Source organism: Molothrus aeneus, chromosome 4 (genome assembly GCF_037042795.1).
Source record: "Molothrus aeneus isolate 106 chromosome 4, BPBGC_Maene_1.0, whole genome shotgun sequence".
NCBI lineage: Eukaryota > Metazoa > Chordata > Aves > Passeriformes > Icteridae > Molothrus > Molothrus aeneus.
In genome coordinates this window covers 40,482,947-40,504,630 of record NC_089649.1, presented here as the reverse complement: position 1 = coordinate 40,504,630, position 21,684 = coordinate 40,482,947, and the positions used below count along the sequence as shown (strand labels likewise).

Genomic DNA, 21,684 nt, shown 5'->3' with positions numbered 1-21,684 from the left:
TAATGTTGGAAAAAAAAGGTTGCTTTTTTCCTTGGTTGCAAATCTGATTACAGACAGAAGTTAAGCAAATGAGCAGCTTAAAGAAATTCCAGTGCAAACTTGATCCCAAAATAAGGCAGTTTAAATTCTTTACTCTCCATTTTGTAATCCATTATTTCAGGGAGCTTTTCCTTGAATCCCTGACTTTAAACTAGAGCTATTTTTAATTCCTATCTTGTATATGTTAATACATCATCTTTTGGTTCAGCACTTGTGTGTTTCTGTTGCTTTACTTCTATATCAACCATTCAATAGTAGATGAAGCCTCTAAGCAAAGGACCAACATTTTCCACAACTCCCTTCTACTTTCTCTTAGCAGGTCTAATTGACAGGAATTGTATGTTTAAATATTTGGTACATTGCAGAATGGTTGAGAGAGACCATGTGGGCTAGAAATGCAAGAATTCATGGGAAGACTTTCCTTTAGACTGAAATAACATTTTCAATTCCTTGTGATCCCCAAGACTGCATTAAGTGGCTTTAGAGTGTAGTGTCTGCTCTGGTCTCTACCCATGCTGACACTCTCTGCTCTCACCTCATCTTTGCAGACTTTGTAAACGTAGGAATCTTTCCTGTCAGAGTGATGGAAGAAGTGCAAGACATACCAGACTCTTGATGCAGCTCCTTCCTCTGGCTGGGCTAATTGACGGAGCAGTAATTGACTGAGCAGTTCTGCAAAGGCAGACATGAAGTCTAGCAAACTGTCTCTTCTGCCTTATGTCGCCTGAGCAGAGGCAGCAAGATCTCAAGTCACTTTCTCTACCCCATACTCACTGTGACTAAAATAAGCCTGGGCATGACACCTTCATCTCTGCAGTTCTGAGAAGGGCTGGGTTACACCACCACTCACCGCAAGAGTGGTCTATTAGTCCTTCTGTCTGCAGCTGCCACAGGCACACCACAGACATCAGCCACACCTTATCAACGTGTACTGGCATATTCTGCTGCAATCACGCCACAAAACAGGTAATTTCCCAGCTCTTGACGACAGTGATACTTCATATTGAATTCATTCTTTCATGCAAATACTACAAGGTGGTAGCATTTTCACACTTGTGGCAACATATCTCTGTGAAGTACAAGACATGTCTCAAACTGGCTATACAAATATAACATGCCACTTCAGCTGCTGTAAACTTCAGCAGAGATGCCAGACCACTGTATTGGAGGCATATCACAGGGTACTAGGGGTCATACAACACTGCAATCCCTCCCTTCTCTTAATATTACAACCAATTTCCTACTCAGTCATTTCCCTTTCATACCCATGTTATGAAACATGTCTCCTCTGAAGACATGTTTCATAGACTCCTAAAAGGGAGGAGGGTTGTTCAGCCTGAAGAAGAGAAGGCTCTGGGGAGACCTTACAGCAGCCTTCTATTACCCAAAGAGGACCTGAAAGGGACCTGAGAGGCACTTCTCACAAAGACAGGAGAAAGGGGAATGGCTTTCACTGAAATGGGACAGGTTTAGATTAGATATTAAGAAAAAATTCTTTGCTGTGAGGTGGTCAGACAATGCAACAGGTTGCCCAGAGAAGCTGTGGATGCCCCATCCCTGTATGTATTCAAGGTCAGGCTGGATGGTGCTTTGAGCAGCCTGATCTAGCACAACATGTCCCTATCCATGGCAGGGGGTTTGAAACGAAATGATCTTAAATATCTGTTCCAACCCAAACCATTCTATGAAACAGTAAACTAAGATGAAGGAGTGCTTCCATCTTACATTAATGATTTCTACTCATTTATACTTGGCTGGCCTATTAAATGGGGAATATTTCTGATATTACATCTGCAGAGATGGGAAAACCACATATATGAATGAGTGCAATCCATTCATCATTTTATGGACACAAAGTTCTCTAGAGAGCATCTCTGAGTGCTGAATTTTACATTTAGATTGCTGAGTTAGCTGAAATACGTGTAATATCACCAGTAGGCACTGAGCTCCTTATTGACTGTGGGCAGAGCAAGGCTGTTGTGCATTATTTCAGCTAGGATGTGAGCTGGCATGCACCCACGAAATGAAATGTTGTACAGCTATCTTTTCTTTACAGGGTATGTGAATAAATGATGTGTGGAGCTTTCAGCCCTTGCTCACTGGAAAGCTCCATCCTCTTTCCCGAATACAGGAATAGAGGCACATTAGACATGCTTGTATTTCTTAGTGCGCCTGTGGGAGAAATAATCCAGTACAGCTATCTTCCCATGCCCCTCAGATTCATAAGTAATCTGGCTCTTTGGGGCTGGCAAAGTGTAGAGCTCAGCTCACAATCAGCCTCCAGTGTTTTACTATATGTATGTATGGCTGTTTTTCCCGGCTTCTGAAAGTGATACTTCATGCTGAATTCTTTCTTGCATATTTCTCCATTTATTTGGCAGCTGATGTTTACTTCTGATGATTTATGAGGCAATATTACAGACACTGAGCACAATTAATGTGTTTGATAAATGGGATTATTTCAATCCTACTTAAAAAAAAGATTCCGTGTCAAAACTTAACTCTAAACCACACCTTTAAACTCCTTGCACATTCACACAAAATAACCACAAATCCAATGACTGAAGGAAGCTGAAGAGCAGTGGCAAGCCCTACATTTGCATATACATCTTTTGCTCTTTGGGGCTGGCAGCTGAGGTGGAAAGGGTGCTCAGGGGCTCAGCTTTGCTGGGTCAGAAGGGAATTTCTTCAGCTACTCAGCAACCCAGTTTCTTGCATTGTTCACAGGAGATTCAACTCTCAGTAAGAACTACTTCAAAGGCTCTATGGAGCTTATGCTGTGTCTTGCATTGAAATGCAACAAGGTTGTTTGAACAACGACATGAAGATTTAAGGATCTTAAGGCCTTCTAGGCTCTATTATAAATTACCACTGATTTTAAAAAGAGGGGAGGAAAGAGAGATTGACTCTCTTCTTTCTGTTTTCTTTCCCCCAGTCCTCAAGACGCTAAACTTGTGTCCAACCAGTAACAAAAATCAGATCATTATATTTCCGTAACTGTGATGACCTAAACTTCTAATTAACAAGTCAGTTAAAACAAAGTCTTTGAAGACCATTTATGGTCTGAAGAGATTAAAAAATCTGTAATCTGGACAAAGATGCAAAGGAAGTTATGAGTGCAAAATGATCCTGTTCTGTTCCCTTATTAAAGTCAAGGACATTTGGACATTTTCTCATAGCCAACCATTGCTCCTACTAACTGCCTAAAACTCAAATTACATACTATTTATAGTGAACATTTATGAAAATAATTAAGAAGAAATGAAGGCAATCTTCCAAAATAAAATTTGGAAAACAGAATTTAACAAACAAATAGCAAAAAGTGACATTAATTAAAAATAAACAACCCACAAGAGAGGAAGAACTCTAAATCTTCACTGCATGTTGTCTTTTGGACAATTATTTTCCCTATTTCACAATCAAACATCTGTATTAGACTTTTGCTCCAGCTCTATACACAAGCATACATGGATGTTATGATGAAATAGGTGATAGTTAGCATTCCTAAAGATTGTATTAGCAATATTTCAGCAAAATGAGAGGAAAAGAGCTCCAAAGATATGCTGAAAGTTATATTCACATCATGGAATTTTTACAGCCTATATTTTACACATACTTTTACAAGTACTTGACCCCATATAATTTAATTGTAGTTCAAATACTTCTTTGAAGTTAATTCATTGACCATCAAGCTACAGGATGCTTGCAAAATATTCAAATTTTCTACTTTCTCAAAACAATTGTGACTTTTCATTAAATCCTTGTGGCTTTTAGTGTTACCAAAGACTTGGCTAGATAAAGGTTAGTATGTCACAGTCCATGTACAATCCATCAGACACCACTGTTCATAGTGACAATTATAAAAAATGGGACTCACCTATAAAGTAGGACAGCAGTATTGCCAGCAGCACTGAGACCCCTACAGCACAGAGTGCAGTACATTTCCAGCTACAGTACTTCGAAGACTTCTTGAATTTAAAAGCACTTCTGGACAGGGTGTTCCTAGGTAGTGGCCGAGTAGGAGGGGAATAAACAGAGCCTGATGCCATTGTGTACCCGGGCGTGGCAGTGCTGAACAGCGGTGTGGTCCCTGTTCCTGTTTTGAATAGGAAATGCCTGTGAAAGAAAGAGCATATGGTAAAGTATAAAAATAAATCAAGCTGGAGCACAGGCAATCATAACTCTTTTGTTTGATGTTACCCATTTTTCAAATAGCTAACAACATCCAATCTACAAAGGGTCATAGAAGCAATAATTTGTCATGACACTTACATGTAAAAAGACACTTTCCCTTTAAGTGAAGACCAATGCCCCCCAAACATTCATAATACACTGGCATCCAGACAGGAAACAGAACTACCCAAAATACAGTGTAGCAGGGAGGAAGTCTCTCATAGTTTATCCAACAAGTAGGGACAGGCTTTCTGCTGCTGTTTATTTGTGTTGGCTTCTGCAACAGACTACAGGGAACTCCATTAAAAAGTCAATAATGAGCAATGTGACTGCAGTCCACACTACTTATCACAGCTTTCCTAAGTTAAGTACAAAGAAAACAGCAATCTCTGAGTTACAAATTTCTGGCAACTTCTTCAAAAATAGTCAGTTAAAAATTTTTTTGGGTCTGTCCTAAGTATTCAGTTTACTAGTTCACATCTACTTGCACATATTCCTACCATAAAAAAATCTGATTATGGATAGAAGGAGCTAGTTACAGCCTAGCAGAAATAGTCTAAAGAAATATATCTACTAAGTGTTCAAGAAGACCAAAATCCAGCAACAGATGTGAAAAGCAAAGTCAAAGTTAAGCACTCCGTGAGTTACCAGTTTATTTTTTCAATGAAAATTTCCAAAGGAAATATTACTCCCTGAGATTCTATATGGTAGAATCCTTTAATTTCAGTTCATGCAATCAAAATTACTTTGAAAGTCTCTAAACATGGCACATTCTACCTGGAGTTTTTCTCCAGATGCTCATGCACAACTCTATGAACAACAAAACCTCATTCAAAGAAAGGTCTTTGCACCAGAGGTTTCCCACCAAGTTGTTATGTTGGCAACCCTGTAGCATATGGCTTGCCCTTACCTAATTAAGCCCAGCAAAATGAATACATTATATGTAAAAACGGTAAGAAAGCATTCTGTGGAGACTTTGAACTTACCAACAGACAGCTAAATAGAACCAGAAAGGGGTTTGGGTTTTGTCATAGCTAAGAGACACTCATGAATTGCTGATACCCAGGTCCTCCTGAAGGTAAGTGCATGCTGTATTTGCCTCCTGCCTGTCACTAATACAGCACTGCTCAGAGGACCCAGCACTAACTGAGCCAGCTGTGCAGAGGAAAAGCCCTTCTAGTTACACCACGTGGCACTGAGCTGCTTCTTAGCTGATGGGACTTTGATTCTCTGGGACACATGCTCAGATTCTTGCATAGTAATGGACCAATTTACACTCTTAGAGACACTAGAAATTAGTTTGCCCCACTGCAGCCTGAGAAAAATACCAGCAGTTGATAAACAAGATTTGTTGTTTACAGGTGATTTTGCTATGGGAGGTTAACAGACGAATTACAACATCTTGGCATAGGCCCTCAACTTGAAAATATTTGCATTACAAAAATGATTCCATGAAATATTTTATATAGGTTACTTCATTCTGAACAATATTCAACTTGATGGCAACAACAGAAGCTTATGCACTAGATATGCACAACAGCACGCCCCAATTTTTTTTAGCTTCTGAGCTCAGAGTATAATCAACAATCTCAAAAGACAAAGTTCTGGTAGCTTAAATCCTGTCTAAGAAGGTACTTCATTAAAACCTGTGACATTTTTCAATGTAGCAAAGACCAAAATAATAACTAGCCCTATGTAAAAATATTTACAACAGCATTACTTGGATTGTACAGAGTCAGAGAATCATGTAAATTCATTAAGTCCTGATAAGTGTCTTATCCACTTGACCTTTATTGCTCTTTCCTTTCTGGCTACATATGGTAAATGCTATGTCCAGGTATATTTCACAAATAGATTTTAAAAAAACCCCAACAAATGCAATGGTAGCTGTCTCCCTTTCCATGTGCAATGTGTATTGTTTTGGGGGACAGAAGGAAAGCCATACAATAGATACTCCTATATATGAGCTTCCTGTTAAAAATAAGAAGCTGCCTGACCACCCTGCAATTTTCACTCTCCTTCTTCTGCTGTAATGCTCAACAGACTAAAAATGGGAACTGGCATTATATGAGCACTTCACTAGAACTCTAATATAATTTAAGTTTTAAGAAAATAGAGTAACAAAACAGTCTGCCACTGATATTTTCCTTATTTATTTTCTCTGAGAAAGTGAGAATTGATGCTGGCTTTTGTAGACCATAGACTTCTAGAGATTGTAATCCATATTCTCAATGTCTTTGAGGAGTTAATCCTATAGATAAACTCTAGAGATGACAGCAATGGTGTGAACTGTCATAACTCTGACAGTCCACCTCAGGCATCAAGGTAATGAAAGAAAATTGTAACTTTTATATGTGAATCTTATAAAAATGTAGGTTGGAAATGACCCTTAAGATCACTGAGTCCAACTGTTAACTCAGCACTGCCAAGTCCACCTCTAAACCATGTCCCCAAATGCCACATCAACACATTTTTTAAATACCTGCAGGGATTATGACTCAACCACTTCCCGGGGCAGATTGTTCTGATGCGTGACAACCCTTTCAAAGAAGAAGCTTTTCCTAATATCCAAACTAAACCTCCCCTAGTGCAACTTGAAGCCATTTCTTCTTGTCCTATGGCTTGTTACTTGTGAGAAGAAAAACCCCCACCTGGCTACAATCTCCTTTCAGGTGGTTACAGAGAGTAGTAAACCCCGCCCCGGCCCCCCAAGCCTGCTTTTCTCCAGGCTAAACAACCCCTGCTCCCTCAGCCGCTCCTCATAAGGCTGGTGCTCCAGACCCTTCAGCAGCTTCCCTGCCCTTCTCTGGATCTGCTCCAGGACCTCCATGTCCTTCCTGAACCAGGGACCCAGAACTGCACACAGCACTTGAGGTGTGGCCTCATCAGTGCCAAGTACAGAGGGAAGAGCCTCTCCTGATCCTGCTGCCACACTGTTTTTGAGACAGGCCAGGAAGCCACCTGGCCTTGGCCACCTGGGCACACTGCTGGATCATGTTCAGCTGGCAGTCAACCAGCACTTCCAGGGCTTTTCTGCAAGACAGCTTTCCAGCCACTCTTCCCCCAGCTGGTAGCACTGCAGGAGGTTTTTGTGACCCAAGTGCAGGACCCAGCACTTGGCCTTATTTAACCTTTCACAGCAGGCCTTGCTTCATCGATCCAGCCTGTCCAGATCCTTCTGTGGAACCTTCTACACTCCAGCAGATCAACAGTCCCATCCAGCCTGGTGTGTCTGAACTTGCTGAGGGAGCACTTAATCTCTCCATTAATAAATCATTGATAAAGATTGTTGATAACAGACAAAGCATCATCAGCTGGGCAAGGGAGGTGATTATCCTGCTCTGCTCGGGCCTGCCCTCGAATATTATGTGCAGTTTTGGACACCACGACGTAAGAAGGTTAAAAAGTTATTAGAGAGTGTCCAAAGAAGGGCCATGAGGATGGTGAAGGGCTTTGAGGGGAAGCCATATGAGGAGCAGCTGAGGTCACTTGGTCTGTTCAGTCTGGAAAAGGGGAGACTGAGGGGAGACCTCATTCACAATTTCCTTGTGAAGTGGAGGGGCAGGCGCTGATCTCTGTGGTGACCAGTGACGGGAGCCAAGGGAATGGCCTGAAGCTGTGTCGGGGGGGAGGTTTAGGTCGGATATTAGAAAAAGGTTCTTCACCCAGAGCGTGGTTGGACACAGGAACAGGCTCCCCAGGGAAGAAGTCACAGCACCAAACCTGAGAGAGTCCAGTAAGTGTTTGGACAACATTTTTGGACACATGGCGTGACTCTTGGGGATGGTCCTGTGCAGGGCTGGGAGTTGAACTCTAAGATCTTGGTGGGTCCCTTCCAACACAGCTTCCTCTGTGATACTGGGAAATTAAACAGGACTGTTCCCAACACTGAGCCATTGGGAACACCACTTGTGACTGGCCACCAGATGGATGGAACTGCACTCACCACCCTCTGGACCTGGCCATTCAGCCACTTTTCTACCCCTGAAGAGCGCACATGTCCATGGCATGATCAGCCAGTTACTCCAGGAGCGTGCTGTGGGAATTCAGCAGTGGGAATTCAGGAATGTGCTGTCTTAGGCAGCACACAGCACAGCTCCTCACTTTAAGCTATTCTCCTTTACTTTGAATCCCTTGAATACAATGCCAGAGTGGTTGCACCGTCTGGCTGAACGCTGAGGGAAAAATAATGACAGAAAAGTCAGTCTGGCATCTTCATGTGGGTTAAGAAAATTTGTTTGGATATCTCTATTTCTAATGAGTGGAGTTACTAACAAAGTTGTCAGAGACTCTCCTGCTACATTAACTCCAAGTGATAAGTATTTAAAGTGTAATGCTATCAGACTTGCACATCTTGTCTGCCTCACTGAGCCATGCCAAACTGTTCCTATGAGACTCTTGGAAGGATATGGCATCTGACAACAAATCCAGGCTGCTTCCAGATAATGCTGAAATTCTTATGCTCTTGAAATATAATCCATCCACAAATGATTTAAATTATCTATATATCTATCTACCTTGTCTTTTCAAACCATGGAGCTCAAATAGCTAATTTCTAAAGCCTAAACTGTTTGCACTACTTGACCAGGCACTGACTTACTGGAAATTACACTATATTTCATCTCATAGGGAGCTTATAGCATCTGCAATAGCCTATCTTCCCTTCAAAATTGATCACATAACATGCACTTGCTACATCTTCACGTAAGCAGCACTTTAAATATTTTATTAAGCTACGGAGTACAAAACTCCAGTGAATCATGCTAATATTTTACAAGACAAGCCAGTATTATTATTTAATTAAATATTTTTATTATTTAATAAAAATTATTAAATAATTATTATATAATTATACTTTTAAAGCAAATAATATTCCACTTTTACATTTCTTCAATATCTATTTCTGCCAACTTATTCAATAGATGTTGCTATTAAAAAGTCAGCTAATCTTAACATTTTAAGTGGGAAGTATTCAGTACCTAACAAATCTAAACTACAAAACACAAAGTTATATCATAAACTAATCTTTGGATGCAAAGACGGCTGGGAAGTACCCTTATTTCACAAATGGTAGGCATTTTACTTAAGCTTTTGTCCTTACAATAAAAGATGGAAATACAGCATCAAAAACCTCAAAGGTGTCAGCTCAGAAAACAGAAGCATGTGAATAAAAGTAAAGTAATAATGTTTTTAATTTTACTCAGTACTCTTTGAGCACCAAGTGCTGATGTGCACTGGCTGACATGCAGATGGTTTCTCCCTTCTCATACTGGTGAGGAGAGAAGGCTCAGAGCAAATCAGATATTTTTTGTGCTGCCACTTCCTCTGTGGAAAATAAAACTCTACTAAACTCAGTAAATAGAAAAACAGAAGGGGTAAAAAAGTGATAAAAACCGTCCATGAGTTTGGCAAAAAGATTAAGTTAACTGAAACTGTGTCTTTATAGAAATGGAGATAGACTATCAAAATATTCAAGGACAGCAAGACTCAGCCCAGAAGCCCAACTATTTTGATATAAGAAGCCAGGTGTCCAGCAACAGAAATGTGATTTAGAGTAACTTTCTTCATGAAAGGATCTATGACAAGAACTTTTGACCGCAGTTTAGAAGAAAATGGATACTATGCATCAATGAATGCAATATTATATAAACACATCTGGAAAGCCCTGGACTCCAGATTGCCAGAAGCTGAGATATTATATAAATAAACTATCACCAAGCAAAAAAGGAATATTACACATTACTTCTTAAATAGACTGGTCTCAACTGGAATAGTTATTGCATAATTTTAACATTCCTAATGTAATTTTTTACATTAGATACATGACTTTTTTAGCTTATGCTGAAATTGCTTCACCTTCACCTTGCTAAAGAACAATTTCTCTAATTTTGGGCATCATATATATAGAATGCTTTGCAATACCTGGAAGATGTAAAATAGCCTACCTTACCATTTCAAAAAACTTTTTGCCAGCATTTTGGTTCTATTTTAAATTAATTCTTATAGTGCAACCCTGACAATAGAGCGCTGAACCACAAGGCAAGTATGTCACACCATATTAAAAGTCACACAGGACTTTAACAAAACTCATACTAAATATGGAATTGTGAATAAGGCCCAGCAAAACTGCACTGAACTTCTCACAGTACATCAGAATATGCATCATATTTTATCACCCTGCCAGTGAGATTTAATGGCAGCTACTGTTACTTTGGGCAACATTATTATTTAGTTGTTGTCTGCTATCACAGAATAAAGGCCAATATTGCTAGGCCTTATGCATAAAAGAACGAAACACTCCTCATCTTAAGAGCTATAATACCACTGATCCAGAATAAATCTGTACTTAAAATATATGTGTTTAAAACCCCTAAATCATTTAATCCTAAATCTTTGGATCTAGCGTACAAATCATTGTACACTAACAGCATCTGAAAAATATGGAGGAGAATAAATCTAATTATCTGGTCACATTTCTGAATAGACAGATTCCATTGCGATCAGTAAAAAATGCCCTAGTGCTATAGGTTTTCTTGCAGTCCTATCTCCTACACTGTCCTAAATGCAATGTTTGGTCAGTTCCAGGATGATCCAGTTAGTGATAAATGGCTCTATAGATCATTACAGCCCACTGCTATAAGACAACTGAGGAAGAACAGCTTCAACACGCAGAAGACTGCACTACAAAAGGAATCCAATGTTAGAAATTATCTCTGTACCTCTGATGGAGGTGTCTGTCTAAAAAGCCGTGTAAGAGGTAGGATTCCTGAAAGCATATGCAGAACAATGAGAAAGTTAGTTTATTCCAAAAATGGTGGAGAAAGTGATAACTTATCTGACAGTGAACAGTTACAAAAGCTGTGTAAAACTGGAAACAAATAAGCAGAAACAGGAATTATTCTAGTAGGGTAGACCATCAAGAACAACACCCTGTCTGAAAGTGGCCAGTACAAAGGGAGGAGATGAATGCCTTCCAGTCTGTTTATTCACTAACAGCTTGCTCTTTCTCTAAGCAGCCCAAAACTCATGCTCTCACTGATGTCTTGTGGCATTTTGTTCTGCAGGCTAAACATGCACTATATCAAAATGTATTTCCTTCTATCAATTTCAGTTTAAATTCAACTGATTATTTCATTGTTCTTCTATAATGAGTATGTACTGTTTGCCCCGCAGTACACAAAGACAAGTTTTTATAATACTACTGTTTGGCTCACTTCATTTTTTAGGGTAAAACACAAAAAGCATTAAGAATTAATTGCCTAAAGCAAAAAAAAAAAATTAGGCTTTTGATGGGTCAGGCAAAGGCAACTGTGGAGATAAGGAAAGCTATTTTCAGATAGCTGTTGTTTCAGTGCAGAATAAATCAAAACTGACACTTGGAAGTTGACAGAATAGAAAGTGACTTGAAGAGAGGTGAAGGAGAAAAGAAAAACTATCCCTAACATTTTTTGCATTTTTTTCTTTTACCTCTAGGTATCAAAATATCCACATATAGTTAGATATATCTGGGACGCTCTAAACCTTTCTTTAATGTAAGCAAAAAGTCCACTAATCTGTTTTATTTGACTTATCTGTCACCCTTGCAATTTGAGAAAAACTCTGGACACAATAGCAATCACCAGCAGAGAAGACCACTGTCGACTCAAAAGATCACTGTACTTTACTGGACTCTTCCAGCTAAGGCAATAGCATTCTTTTTTTCTGTAATCACCAATTAAATGTTTCATTAAATGAGCACACCAATTTTCACATTGTGGAGCACAGGTTAATCCTCCCCCCAAACCAACTCAAATCTGCCAGTATCCATCTCTATTAAAAATTATCTATTTGCCTCTAAGGTGTGTTGAATCTGTGGACATTACTACATGAATTAACACATTTTTAAGCAAGCCCAGGCAAAATGTCTTATGCATTCTGTTAAGGTCCTCAATCTATTAGCCTGGATTCACTCCAAGGCACAAGAGGTAACAGACCTTAGACACTTAGGATTAGAAACACATCAATTTCATTCTCCCAAGGCTCCAGAGGTGGAAAAAACTTCTATCAAATCCACTTTGAGTGAATGCAAGTTGAGAGAAATGTAAATTTTAGTGAATTTAAGTTTCAGTGGCATACTTCTGTATCAGGACCCAACTCCTCTGCTTAGAATTCAATAGTACTCCTAATGACCTGGGTTTGACTTTTAATATAAAGGTACTGTTGAATTCCTAGGAATAAAAACTGTTAGCTATTCTGTATTGTAATGAACAAAACTGTGATGACTGCTCACCTGAACTAAAATTATACCACCAGATTTTTCCCCCAGATGGTCCCACTTCATAAAGCACCTATCTGGAGATAGAAGTAAACAGTAATTCTGCTTTTCAATAACATAGTAGAACTTTCTACAAAAGTTTGGCAGCACCATGAGGCCAATGTAAGCAAATAAGACATAAGGGGAGCCAAAATTTTATTTTTCTGATGTTTCAAATGGGAAGAATAGATTTTCAGACAGAACACACTTCTAAGGTTTGGGAGCTCTGCCTCAAACAGATCATCATTAACACATGCAGAGATAGTGCACATCTATCTCTGTGCAAAGACCCTAGAAGTTTATTTGTCATTTCAATACAAAGAGATCAATTAATCTTAAGAAAGTTAAAGAAAGGAGGGATAAATCCAGCTGCAGCTATTATAGTTTGCTCCTACTTCTCTCATTTAAGATTTTTTTTTTTCTCTCCCTGACTTTCTTGAATGCAAACCAGCTGAATTTTTCCCTTCTGGGAGTGGGTTATCATGATTTTCTGTTTGTTCAAAAATGCTATGACACACATTACCCATGAAAATGAGGAGAAAACTATCAAATGTGTAAAAGACAGTGGTCCAAGATCATGATCTTGGTACTGCACCTACTGACTGGTGTGCCCTCTCTCTGCTGACAGACCCTATTCATGCTGGATTCAACTGGGTTCCCTGAGAGAGACCATGACCCTCACCTGCCACCTGACATTAGAGACCTCTGCCTGATTATCTAATGGATAGATCACATCAACAAATACAATTCCTTGCACTGAGTTGAGGAAACAGATAGAAAGAAAAGATTAATCTCTGCTGACTAACATTATAGGAAAGATGTAAAAGATAACAGAAATTCCTGGCTAGGTTTCATGTGAACTCTGGTTCATTGATGCATGAGAAAAGCTTTCCCAGCAGGCTATAGCAGGAATTGGATTTTTGTTTCTCTGGGAACACTTAATGCCTGTCTTCATCTTCTTTTAACATTCTTCTGAGATGAAACCTTGTAGCTGGTGGTGTTTGCCCTTAGCACAGGTTTATGACTGACTTCCACAGAACCATATGGCTGCATTTAACATAACTCCAAGCCAGCACAGAAACTGTGTTATGCTGTGAATTTGTCTTAGTTTATTTTCTAGGCAGAACTGCAATAGAAGAAATTTCTTAGGAAGAAATAGAAGGGAATTTCCACTTCTTGGAGTCATTATTAATGCTATCACAATCCTGGAAAAAGCTTCAAGATTACAGCAGATGAAATGATGATCAAAGTTTGGGGAAAAGAAAGGAAGAGAAGATGGCTATTATCCCAGCTATTACCCATAGGTAAAAACAGAGGAAACATCTGTGGGAAATTGAGATAAGCCCCTTCTACCAGATTATTCAAATGTTTCAGAAAAGCACTTTACATATGGCAACACTTGCTTGAATTTGGCTTGGTTTACACCAAGGACCTGCCTTCTTTGCAAACTGAACACTGACATCCGAGAAAGAACAGAAGTCCTCCTAGGGTTAAAGTGTCTTCCTTACTGCTTGTCTGCTCTTTCACATCTGCCTCCTGCAGGCCACAGCTCCACTGCTGGCTGCTGGAGAAAGAATGGAGAAGTCAGGCATAGATAGCAACTTGCAGCTGAAGCTTCAACAGTTCAGACAAGACAATGTTCCAATCTGCTGTGAAAGCCACCAGGACACGATTTGAAGGACTGAATGCTGACAAAAGCCCCAAACTTCCTCTCCTTCGGTGCGTTAGTCAATCTTCCTTTTCATCACCCCTACCTTCTTGGTGGTACAAGAAAGAATGCAGTGCTACAGGATGGAAAGGGCACCTGTTTTCCTCTTATTTGTTTCTCCAAATTCATATTTGGGCTGCTAGTTCTGGATCCCAGAGAAGGAGTAGTTAATTTCTGCACATCTAGGATCAAAATAATCAGAATAATTAGATGGCTTTGCCAAGCCTGCTTCTTTGTGCTCCTCTGCTATGTTGCACTCCGTGAAGATGAACAAGGGGAACAAACAAAGCTAAGCCACATTTTGCAGAAATGAGCAAAGAGAGTCCAATGTAAAGAACATCTTGTGCTGGGTGAACAAGGAAAGAAACCTGGCTCAGTTGTAGCTACTCATACTGCTCACTGCAAGACTGTACCACTACTTACTTTCCAGATAAGAGTAAAATGAGGTCTATGTATTGCTGGGAAAATATCAAGTAGTTCTGTTGCATTACAGGCTTCCTCTGGGTCTCTCAGAGGACTAGTACTTACACAGACTTCCACCTATGGTACAGTGAGTGACTCAGCTCTTGATATTGTTGATCTTCACTTCTGAAGAAGGCAGCAGTTGGGAGTGAACTTGGCAGCCCTTTACCGCACTTTCTTATACTGAATTCAGTATTTCTTATGCAATATTCCTGCTATTACAGTTCTCCTCTCTCCAAAGGAAGGGAGAGCAGAGGAAAGCATCTGAATTTTGCAGTGAGGACCTGAAATGCTTATGTGAGCAGTAAGGATTTGTATTACACTTCCTTATCTTCTCTGCTCTTCTGGAATTGTATCGCTAACAAGACAGTCAGGAAAAGTTGCCTCTGAGATGAGGCACTCTAACCTTAGCCAATTCCTATCTCAAATAATGAATAAATTACAGTTTCCAAGCAGAAAATCAAAGGAATGTAGAGCACAGCTACTCCTACAATCTTTTTACAACCCTTGCTGTCTTCATAAAGTTGGAAGAGAACAATTGCTATAAATATCTCAAAAGGCACACAGAGAGTATTTCAAAAAGAAATATAGTTTAAGAAGGCATTATTTACCCAAGGATTAATTCAGAAGTTGGAACAAAGGTTGAAATTTTGTTTGGACTGACTGAGGACAGTCTCTCGTATGTCCCATGCCAAGTTTCACAGAACTGAGAGACCACCATTCACAGATTCACAAAGGCAGAGGATTACACCTTGTGCCCAGAGGAGGGTGATGCTTTCTATTTTATGGTACTCATTTTCACACACACCTTTTTGCAGATTGTCTTCTCTTCATGCAATCAGCATTATCAGAGATACTGAATGCAGGCACTATACAGTCGTCCAGGTCTTTGTTTTGCCATGACATTTGGTATTGTTTCCTCACCTGTTTGAATGTGACAGAAAGAATCTCCAGAATCTGTTAAAATCCCCTTCTGGTTCAACTTGACCTGCACTTACTGGGATGGCAAGCTCAGCTGCAGCCAAGAAACTGCAGAAAGAAGTTAGCTTTTAACTTTGCAAATTTTTTGTGCTAGCTTTATGCTTTTTTCTTTTTTAACTAAAGTGTTAACTTGTGATTTTATTTAAGAAAGTTTGAAGAAACTTTAGAAATCATATTGAAAGCTTTCTCATCTGCATAGGCCATCACAGAAAATCTATGGTTTGATTATTTCTGGCCTCTGTCACTAGTAGAGCATATGCTAGTAGCCAAGGTTTATCCCCATGCTGAGTCAGTCCCATAGGTGATGAGGTGCATACAATTCAAAAGGATTTCACAAATAATCACAAGCAGTAAAGGACAAGAAATTATCTCCATTTTCATAGTAGATACTCAGCCTCTAGTCCTCCAGCATTTCATCTGTCTCCCACCTTGCTTAACCAGCCAGTCTCAGTTCCTTCTTATGGACTACTCCATCTACCCATTTGGACACCCACTCCTACCCCTTCTGTACTCAGCCTCTTTCAATTTTCTCCTCTACCATATTAAGTTTAATAGAGCATGCCCTAAACTCAGCTCTCCTGAACTTTCTCCCAAACAGACGACAAAAATCCCGAATCAATCTCCTCACATAGAAGTCCTACTTAAATACAACAGAAGTTTTCTAACATTGCAAAAGTATGAAATTTTCAGAAAATGCGGGGACAATAGAAAACAGAGAATACGGAATATAGAAAAAATACAAAAATAGAAAATACCAGCATGCTTTATCTATAAGTAATTTAAATACAGTCATTTGCTAATAGTGAATCTTATATATTTTCAGATTTTGACACCTAGGTAACTTAGGGAATAGGACTACCAAGTTAGGTAAAAGGAAAACAGACTTCTTACTTCAAACTAAGCTGATTTGTCAACAGGCACACTAACATATGTTTGTAAACCTGAGAAAATAATAAAGCCAACAATACATACCACTAAAATACACTGAGATTTCCAGCTGTCTTATGACAATTAATGTACACTGAATACATCTCTTGAAGCAATAAACAACTATTCTTTAGGTCTAGGCCTATGAAACATTACAATTTCTATGTAAAATGTATATTTCTATAATCATTCTTGACACTAAAGTTGTCAAATTGATTACATTAATATTCTGTCCATAAGCCATACAAATTAAGAAATAGTATATCATAACGCATGACATGAAAACAAAGAAACAAATATATAATGATTCTAGCTGTGACACAGTATGTTAGTGACACTGATAAACTGAATCTTCATGCTGATAGCATGTTGTAGTCTCAAATCTATTATGCTTTGGAACTGATGTATTATTATCTCTGGACAACTTTCACACCAGGAGATGATCCCTGCTAGCATAATTTTAAAAATGAAGGGATTACAAACAAGATAAATTTCATTGTATTGTTACCTGAATTAGTCTCAACTAACAGAAATTTCATATACACCATTTGCTAAAATACTTACATTTGTTGATCTTATTACAAACATATAAAGCATAAACCAGGCACAGGTCTATTAACTCTACTACAACATTTATGCATCTGAACCAGTATTGTATGGTAATTGTTCTACAGGGAACAATAATATTTGGCTTTGCTCTGTTTTAATACACTATGCTTACATTTTTACCATGAAGACAATATATTGGGATCTTCTGGCAAATATCTGCAATATCTTTGCGTTTGCTGATAATGATTGACTAATTGAATTTAACATACAATTCTCTTCCTGCTGTTGATTTTAATTTGTGGCTAGGTGAAAGCTTAAGAGTTTTTGGGAGAAGCAGATCGATGTACTGTGTCAATATATATTACAGATTAATTAGTAGGCAACTGCAGATCTCCTAATTTAATCAAATAGCGCATTGTCCCTTTTATGAAGTTAGGAGTTACCATTAACAAAATAGAGGTTGGACATAAAAATTTGATTTTTAGTGGAGCATAAACAAATTAACAGAGAAAGGTAAATTTATGATTAACAATTCAAAAATGGTACTGCTTTGTCAGGGTTTTTTTTCTGTGTGTGTGTGGAACAGAAATGAATTATACTGATTTGGCATAAGAATGCCAAGAAATAGTTCAAAAATTAGACACAGATTATCGACAAAGTTAAGTAGATATGGGACAATTCTAAAATAGAAATTTTACTTAAACAAATTGAAACATTAATTTATGTGTAATTCTCTATTTAAAGTTACATCTTTATCAGCAGTTGCAATCTCAAACTAGCTGGCAAAAATATTAGAGATTAGGTATGTAACTCCTGTTAACTTCTTTGATTGGTTATTCTTTATGCTATAATATATGTCATAATATTTCTAAAAGAAATATTTGCCAAGTAGTAAATACATTACAAACGAAGGATCGGACCTGGCAAATGTGTAATCATGCAAATAGTTTGCAACAGCCTGCAGAATTGGGCCATAGAGAATTAATACAATGGCAATTGCATTCTTAATGTCTTAAGTCAAAGCAAGCAAGATTTGGCAGTCAAAGCTTAAGGTTTTGTATCTGCTATGAGTCAGTATGACAAATTATTTAGTCTAATTTTTTAAAAAATCACACTTTGTCTTCTGTGTCAATAGTTAGCATCATGCAAACACTGAAGAGTCACATACCCATAACTGCTATCGTGATATGTTGGAGAAAACACATCCATCTCTATAAGGTTGTCATGACCATTTGCAAGGACTGCTTGACTTTCTAATTCTCTATACATAAAGATACAAAAAAATGAAATTAGAGGTGCAATTTCAAATTAAAGAACGGGATGATCCCACAAAAAAGAATATACTAATTCTGCCACATAACTTTGTTTGTGCAAAACTGACTGTGGGATTTATCTGCCTTCCATGCTGTCCTCTCAACTACATACTGGATTGTAACCTGAAGACTCAGTGTTATAAGGCTACCTTTAGGTGGTCATTACCCTTTGGTGATCCCTTATTTATGTGCAAGTCCTTGAATAAAAGTCCTGACTGCTGCCTGCGGCAAGGCAGGCTTAAGGACTGAGCAGCGCATAGTGGGGGATGTTGTTACTTGATGATGCTGGGCCAGAGATGAAGTAATAAAACTGAACTGAGACTATTAAAAGACAGTCTCTTGCTAGCTATCTGGCACAGCCCAGCCAGCAAGAATAATATGCAGAGAGCTGGCTACCAGAGTGAATGGGGACCTCATGTTCTGCAAATGACAATGCACAGCAGCAGGAGAGGCAAAAGAAGCATCAGAGTCTCTGGTTGTCTGAGGGAATAGTGAGGAAATGAGGAGGAGAAATTAAGTAAGCCACTATGATTTTGTTTAGAACTGCTTATTTCTTTTGTCCTATCTAAAATGGGGAATGATTTATATGGGGAAAAAATACTTGGGTCCATTTTTACTTCAATGACTATGTACCTCTGAAAACAGGGATGATAAACTCAAGGAACACTGCAAATGATACAAAATTCTGGACTACTGGTGCTTGCCTAAGAGCCAGGGGACAAAATACACAGCATGATCAAATTCCAAATACTTATGGTGACAGCAAGGGATATTTGAGCAGGAAAGATGCCAGAGGGATCAAGCAAAAATCTAAAGTAAGACACTACTGACATCAAAGAAAGCTTATAAGCATATGGGCTTGGTGTTTTAGGACTCAAACAGATGCTCAGTGAGAACCTGACAGTAAGAGAATGTCAGAAGAAAACTGAACTTTTTTGATTTAGTATTTGAAAACAATATTTAATTTCTAATGTCTGTATATAATGATCCCATAATTATGGCATGTCAATTTTTCAAATGCACTTATGCTGTCAGCAATCTAAGCAGAGTCCTGTTTCTTCAACTTGCAGATCAGCAATGTGAGCACAGTGCTTAACAGGGTCTTCAGAAGAGCAGGACTTGAACTCCATCGCCAGTTTCTGCCTTTATTTTGTACCATGCACCTTCTCAATAGAAGTAACATCTCTAATCAAGTCCATGTGTGAAAACCTGACAGACTTATAGATCAGAACAATTGGAATTTGATTAAACCAGGCACTGTTTTAGTGGGTGGAGCGTGTAAAATAGGGGGTTTGAGCAGACTTTAACCTCCAGCAACACTGTGCTTTTGTGGACAATCAATCAGCCTCTACACAAATTGATTTAAAACTTCCCTGGAAACTATCAACACCTGTTCCATACCTTAATCAATATTGAAGGCAATTGGATCACTGGCAGTCCACCTCAATAATGACACTTGTGTATGTTCATCACACTTTTAGAGTTTCTAAAGTCTTCACACTCTAAAATGAACTTGGATTCAAGCTTACAGAACAGTTTTGAAGTAACACATTCCAGGAAATATTTTGTCTATAATATTTCTGAGGTATTCCAGTTCTTTAATTAAGTTCCTCAAAATATTAAAATATTTTCTAGTCATCAAGTATTTCTTCAACCAATTCCCTCTTTTTTTCTTGGTAAAATAAGTATCTAAGTAGTTGAATACAGTAATGTTCCTAAGACTCTACTATTAATACTCAGTTGTAAGAGAAGACTCAGCAGTATCTGTATAAACTATGAAAAACATGTTAGTTTCTTGGCTAGTTTCTATAAAAATTCACAGTCCATCATACAAAATGCAACCAGGGTTGCATGGGATTTCACAACTTTCAAATGAGGTACTTTTTGCAGAAAATATAGGAAGAAAAAGCAAAGCTCTTTGATTCACTGGCATGTTAGCACAGATTCTGAATGAAGTTACATAATATTCTCAGAGATTTATTCCTTGACTGGAATATGTAAATTACCTCTTACCAATAAATTGATCTTTGACATTCAATGATTGAAATTAATGAAATACTTCCTAGGAAATGCACTAAGAGATGCTACCAGCTTATTTTTATCTACAAATGTATGAGTTCTAACATACTTTTCCTCTGTGCATCTCTAACATTCATAATTGACCGTGCATTAGAAAAATTCTGCACATTCAAATATTTAACAGAGAGAGCACTTAAAGAAGTGATTTACTATATATTTTTAAATATCAGTAATTTAGATCCTACTAGAACTCAAAGTCATGAGAAGGTTACTACTGATACTGGTAATCAAGAAATCATTACTAAAACTAGTAGCTGAATAAAAACTTAAAGCTTAGTGATAATAAAAAAACCACTAATATTTAATTACTAAATGATCTTTTATCATATTCAGACATCTGACATGTAGTCATATATTTACATGACTCTGGCTGTCCAACCAGTAATTCAAAGAAGAAAATGGAAAAATTTTGATTTCTTTAGAAGTTCATATTATTCTCTAGTACTGGCTCCTCCAGCAGATCTGTTGGCTCTACAAATGAACCTAACTTACATCTGGCTAGGGAACAGTCAAATAGTAAAGATCATTAAATGTTCAATGAAAGGTCCTGCAGTCTGCAGGAAACCTACAGGAAATATTCTTCTACTGTCCTGGGTTCTTTTGTTAATGTAGATTTTACTGAGCACAAACAGAAGGAAGACAATTTCTACCTCTGCTTGGTAATCTCATTGTTATTTAAAGACTGGATCAAAGATTAAAGAAACATTCACATAACTCACTCAAGTTGCAGTTTTAGGTCCTCATAAACATTTAAGCAGTCTTTTTATATTTAAAAAAATGTGAATTGGAGTTTCTGTTGGACATCATTGATCTGTAACCTCACAGTTTTTAGCCTCACAGTCTGTAACCTCACATCTTTTTAGCCAGTAACACCAATGTTTCACACAAATCCATTAGTTCTTGTTCACAGTACTTTGCACAGAGCCAAACTGCCATATATCCTATTAAAAACACAACAGAATCCAATATTATGGAATATATATCTTTTGAAATCACTTTCACTACTACTGCAGAACGACAGGGACTAAAACCTCCCCCAAGCTTTGCAAACACATCCCTCTCTCCTACGTGCACATACACAAAGCCAGCCAATCACTGCCCAGCTATACATGACAGCAAACTGTATGTCATTTTTATGCCACCCATCATCAGTAGGAGTC

General features: G+C 38.2%; 1 protein-coding gene across 1 annotated transcript in view; it reads right to left on the bottom strand.

Annotated features, from left to right (window-relative positions):
- The window catches only part of TENM3 (teneurin transmembrane protein 3), a 1,295,372-nt gene that overhangs the window by 112,498 nt on the left and 1,161,190 nt on the right, over nt 1-21,684 (bottom strand). Inside the window, exon 16 of the mRNA XM_066548306.1 lies at nt 3,917-4,155. Within this exon, the coding sequence (XP_066404403.1) occupies nt 3,917-4,155 (239 nt within the window). The remainder of the gene's footprint in view (nt 1-3,916; nt 4,156-21,684) is intronic.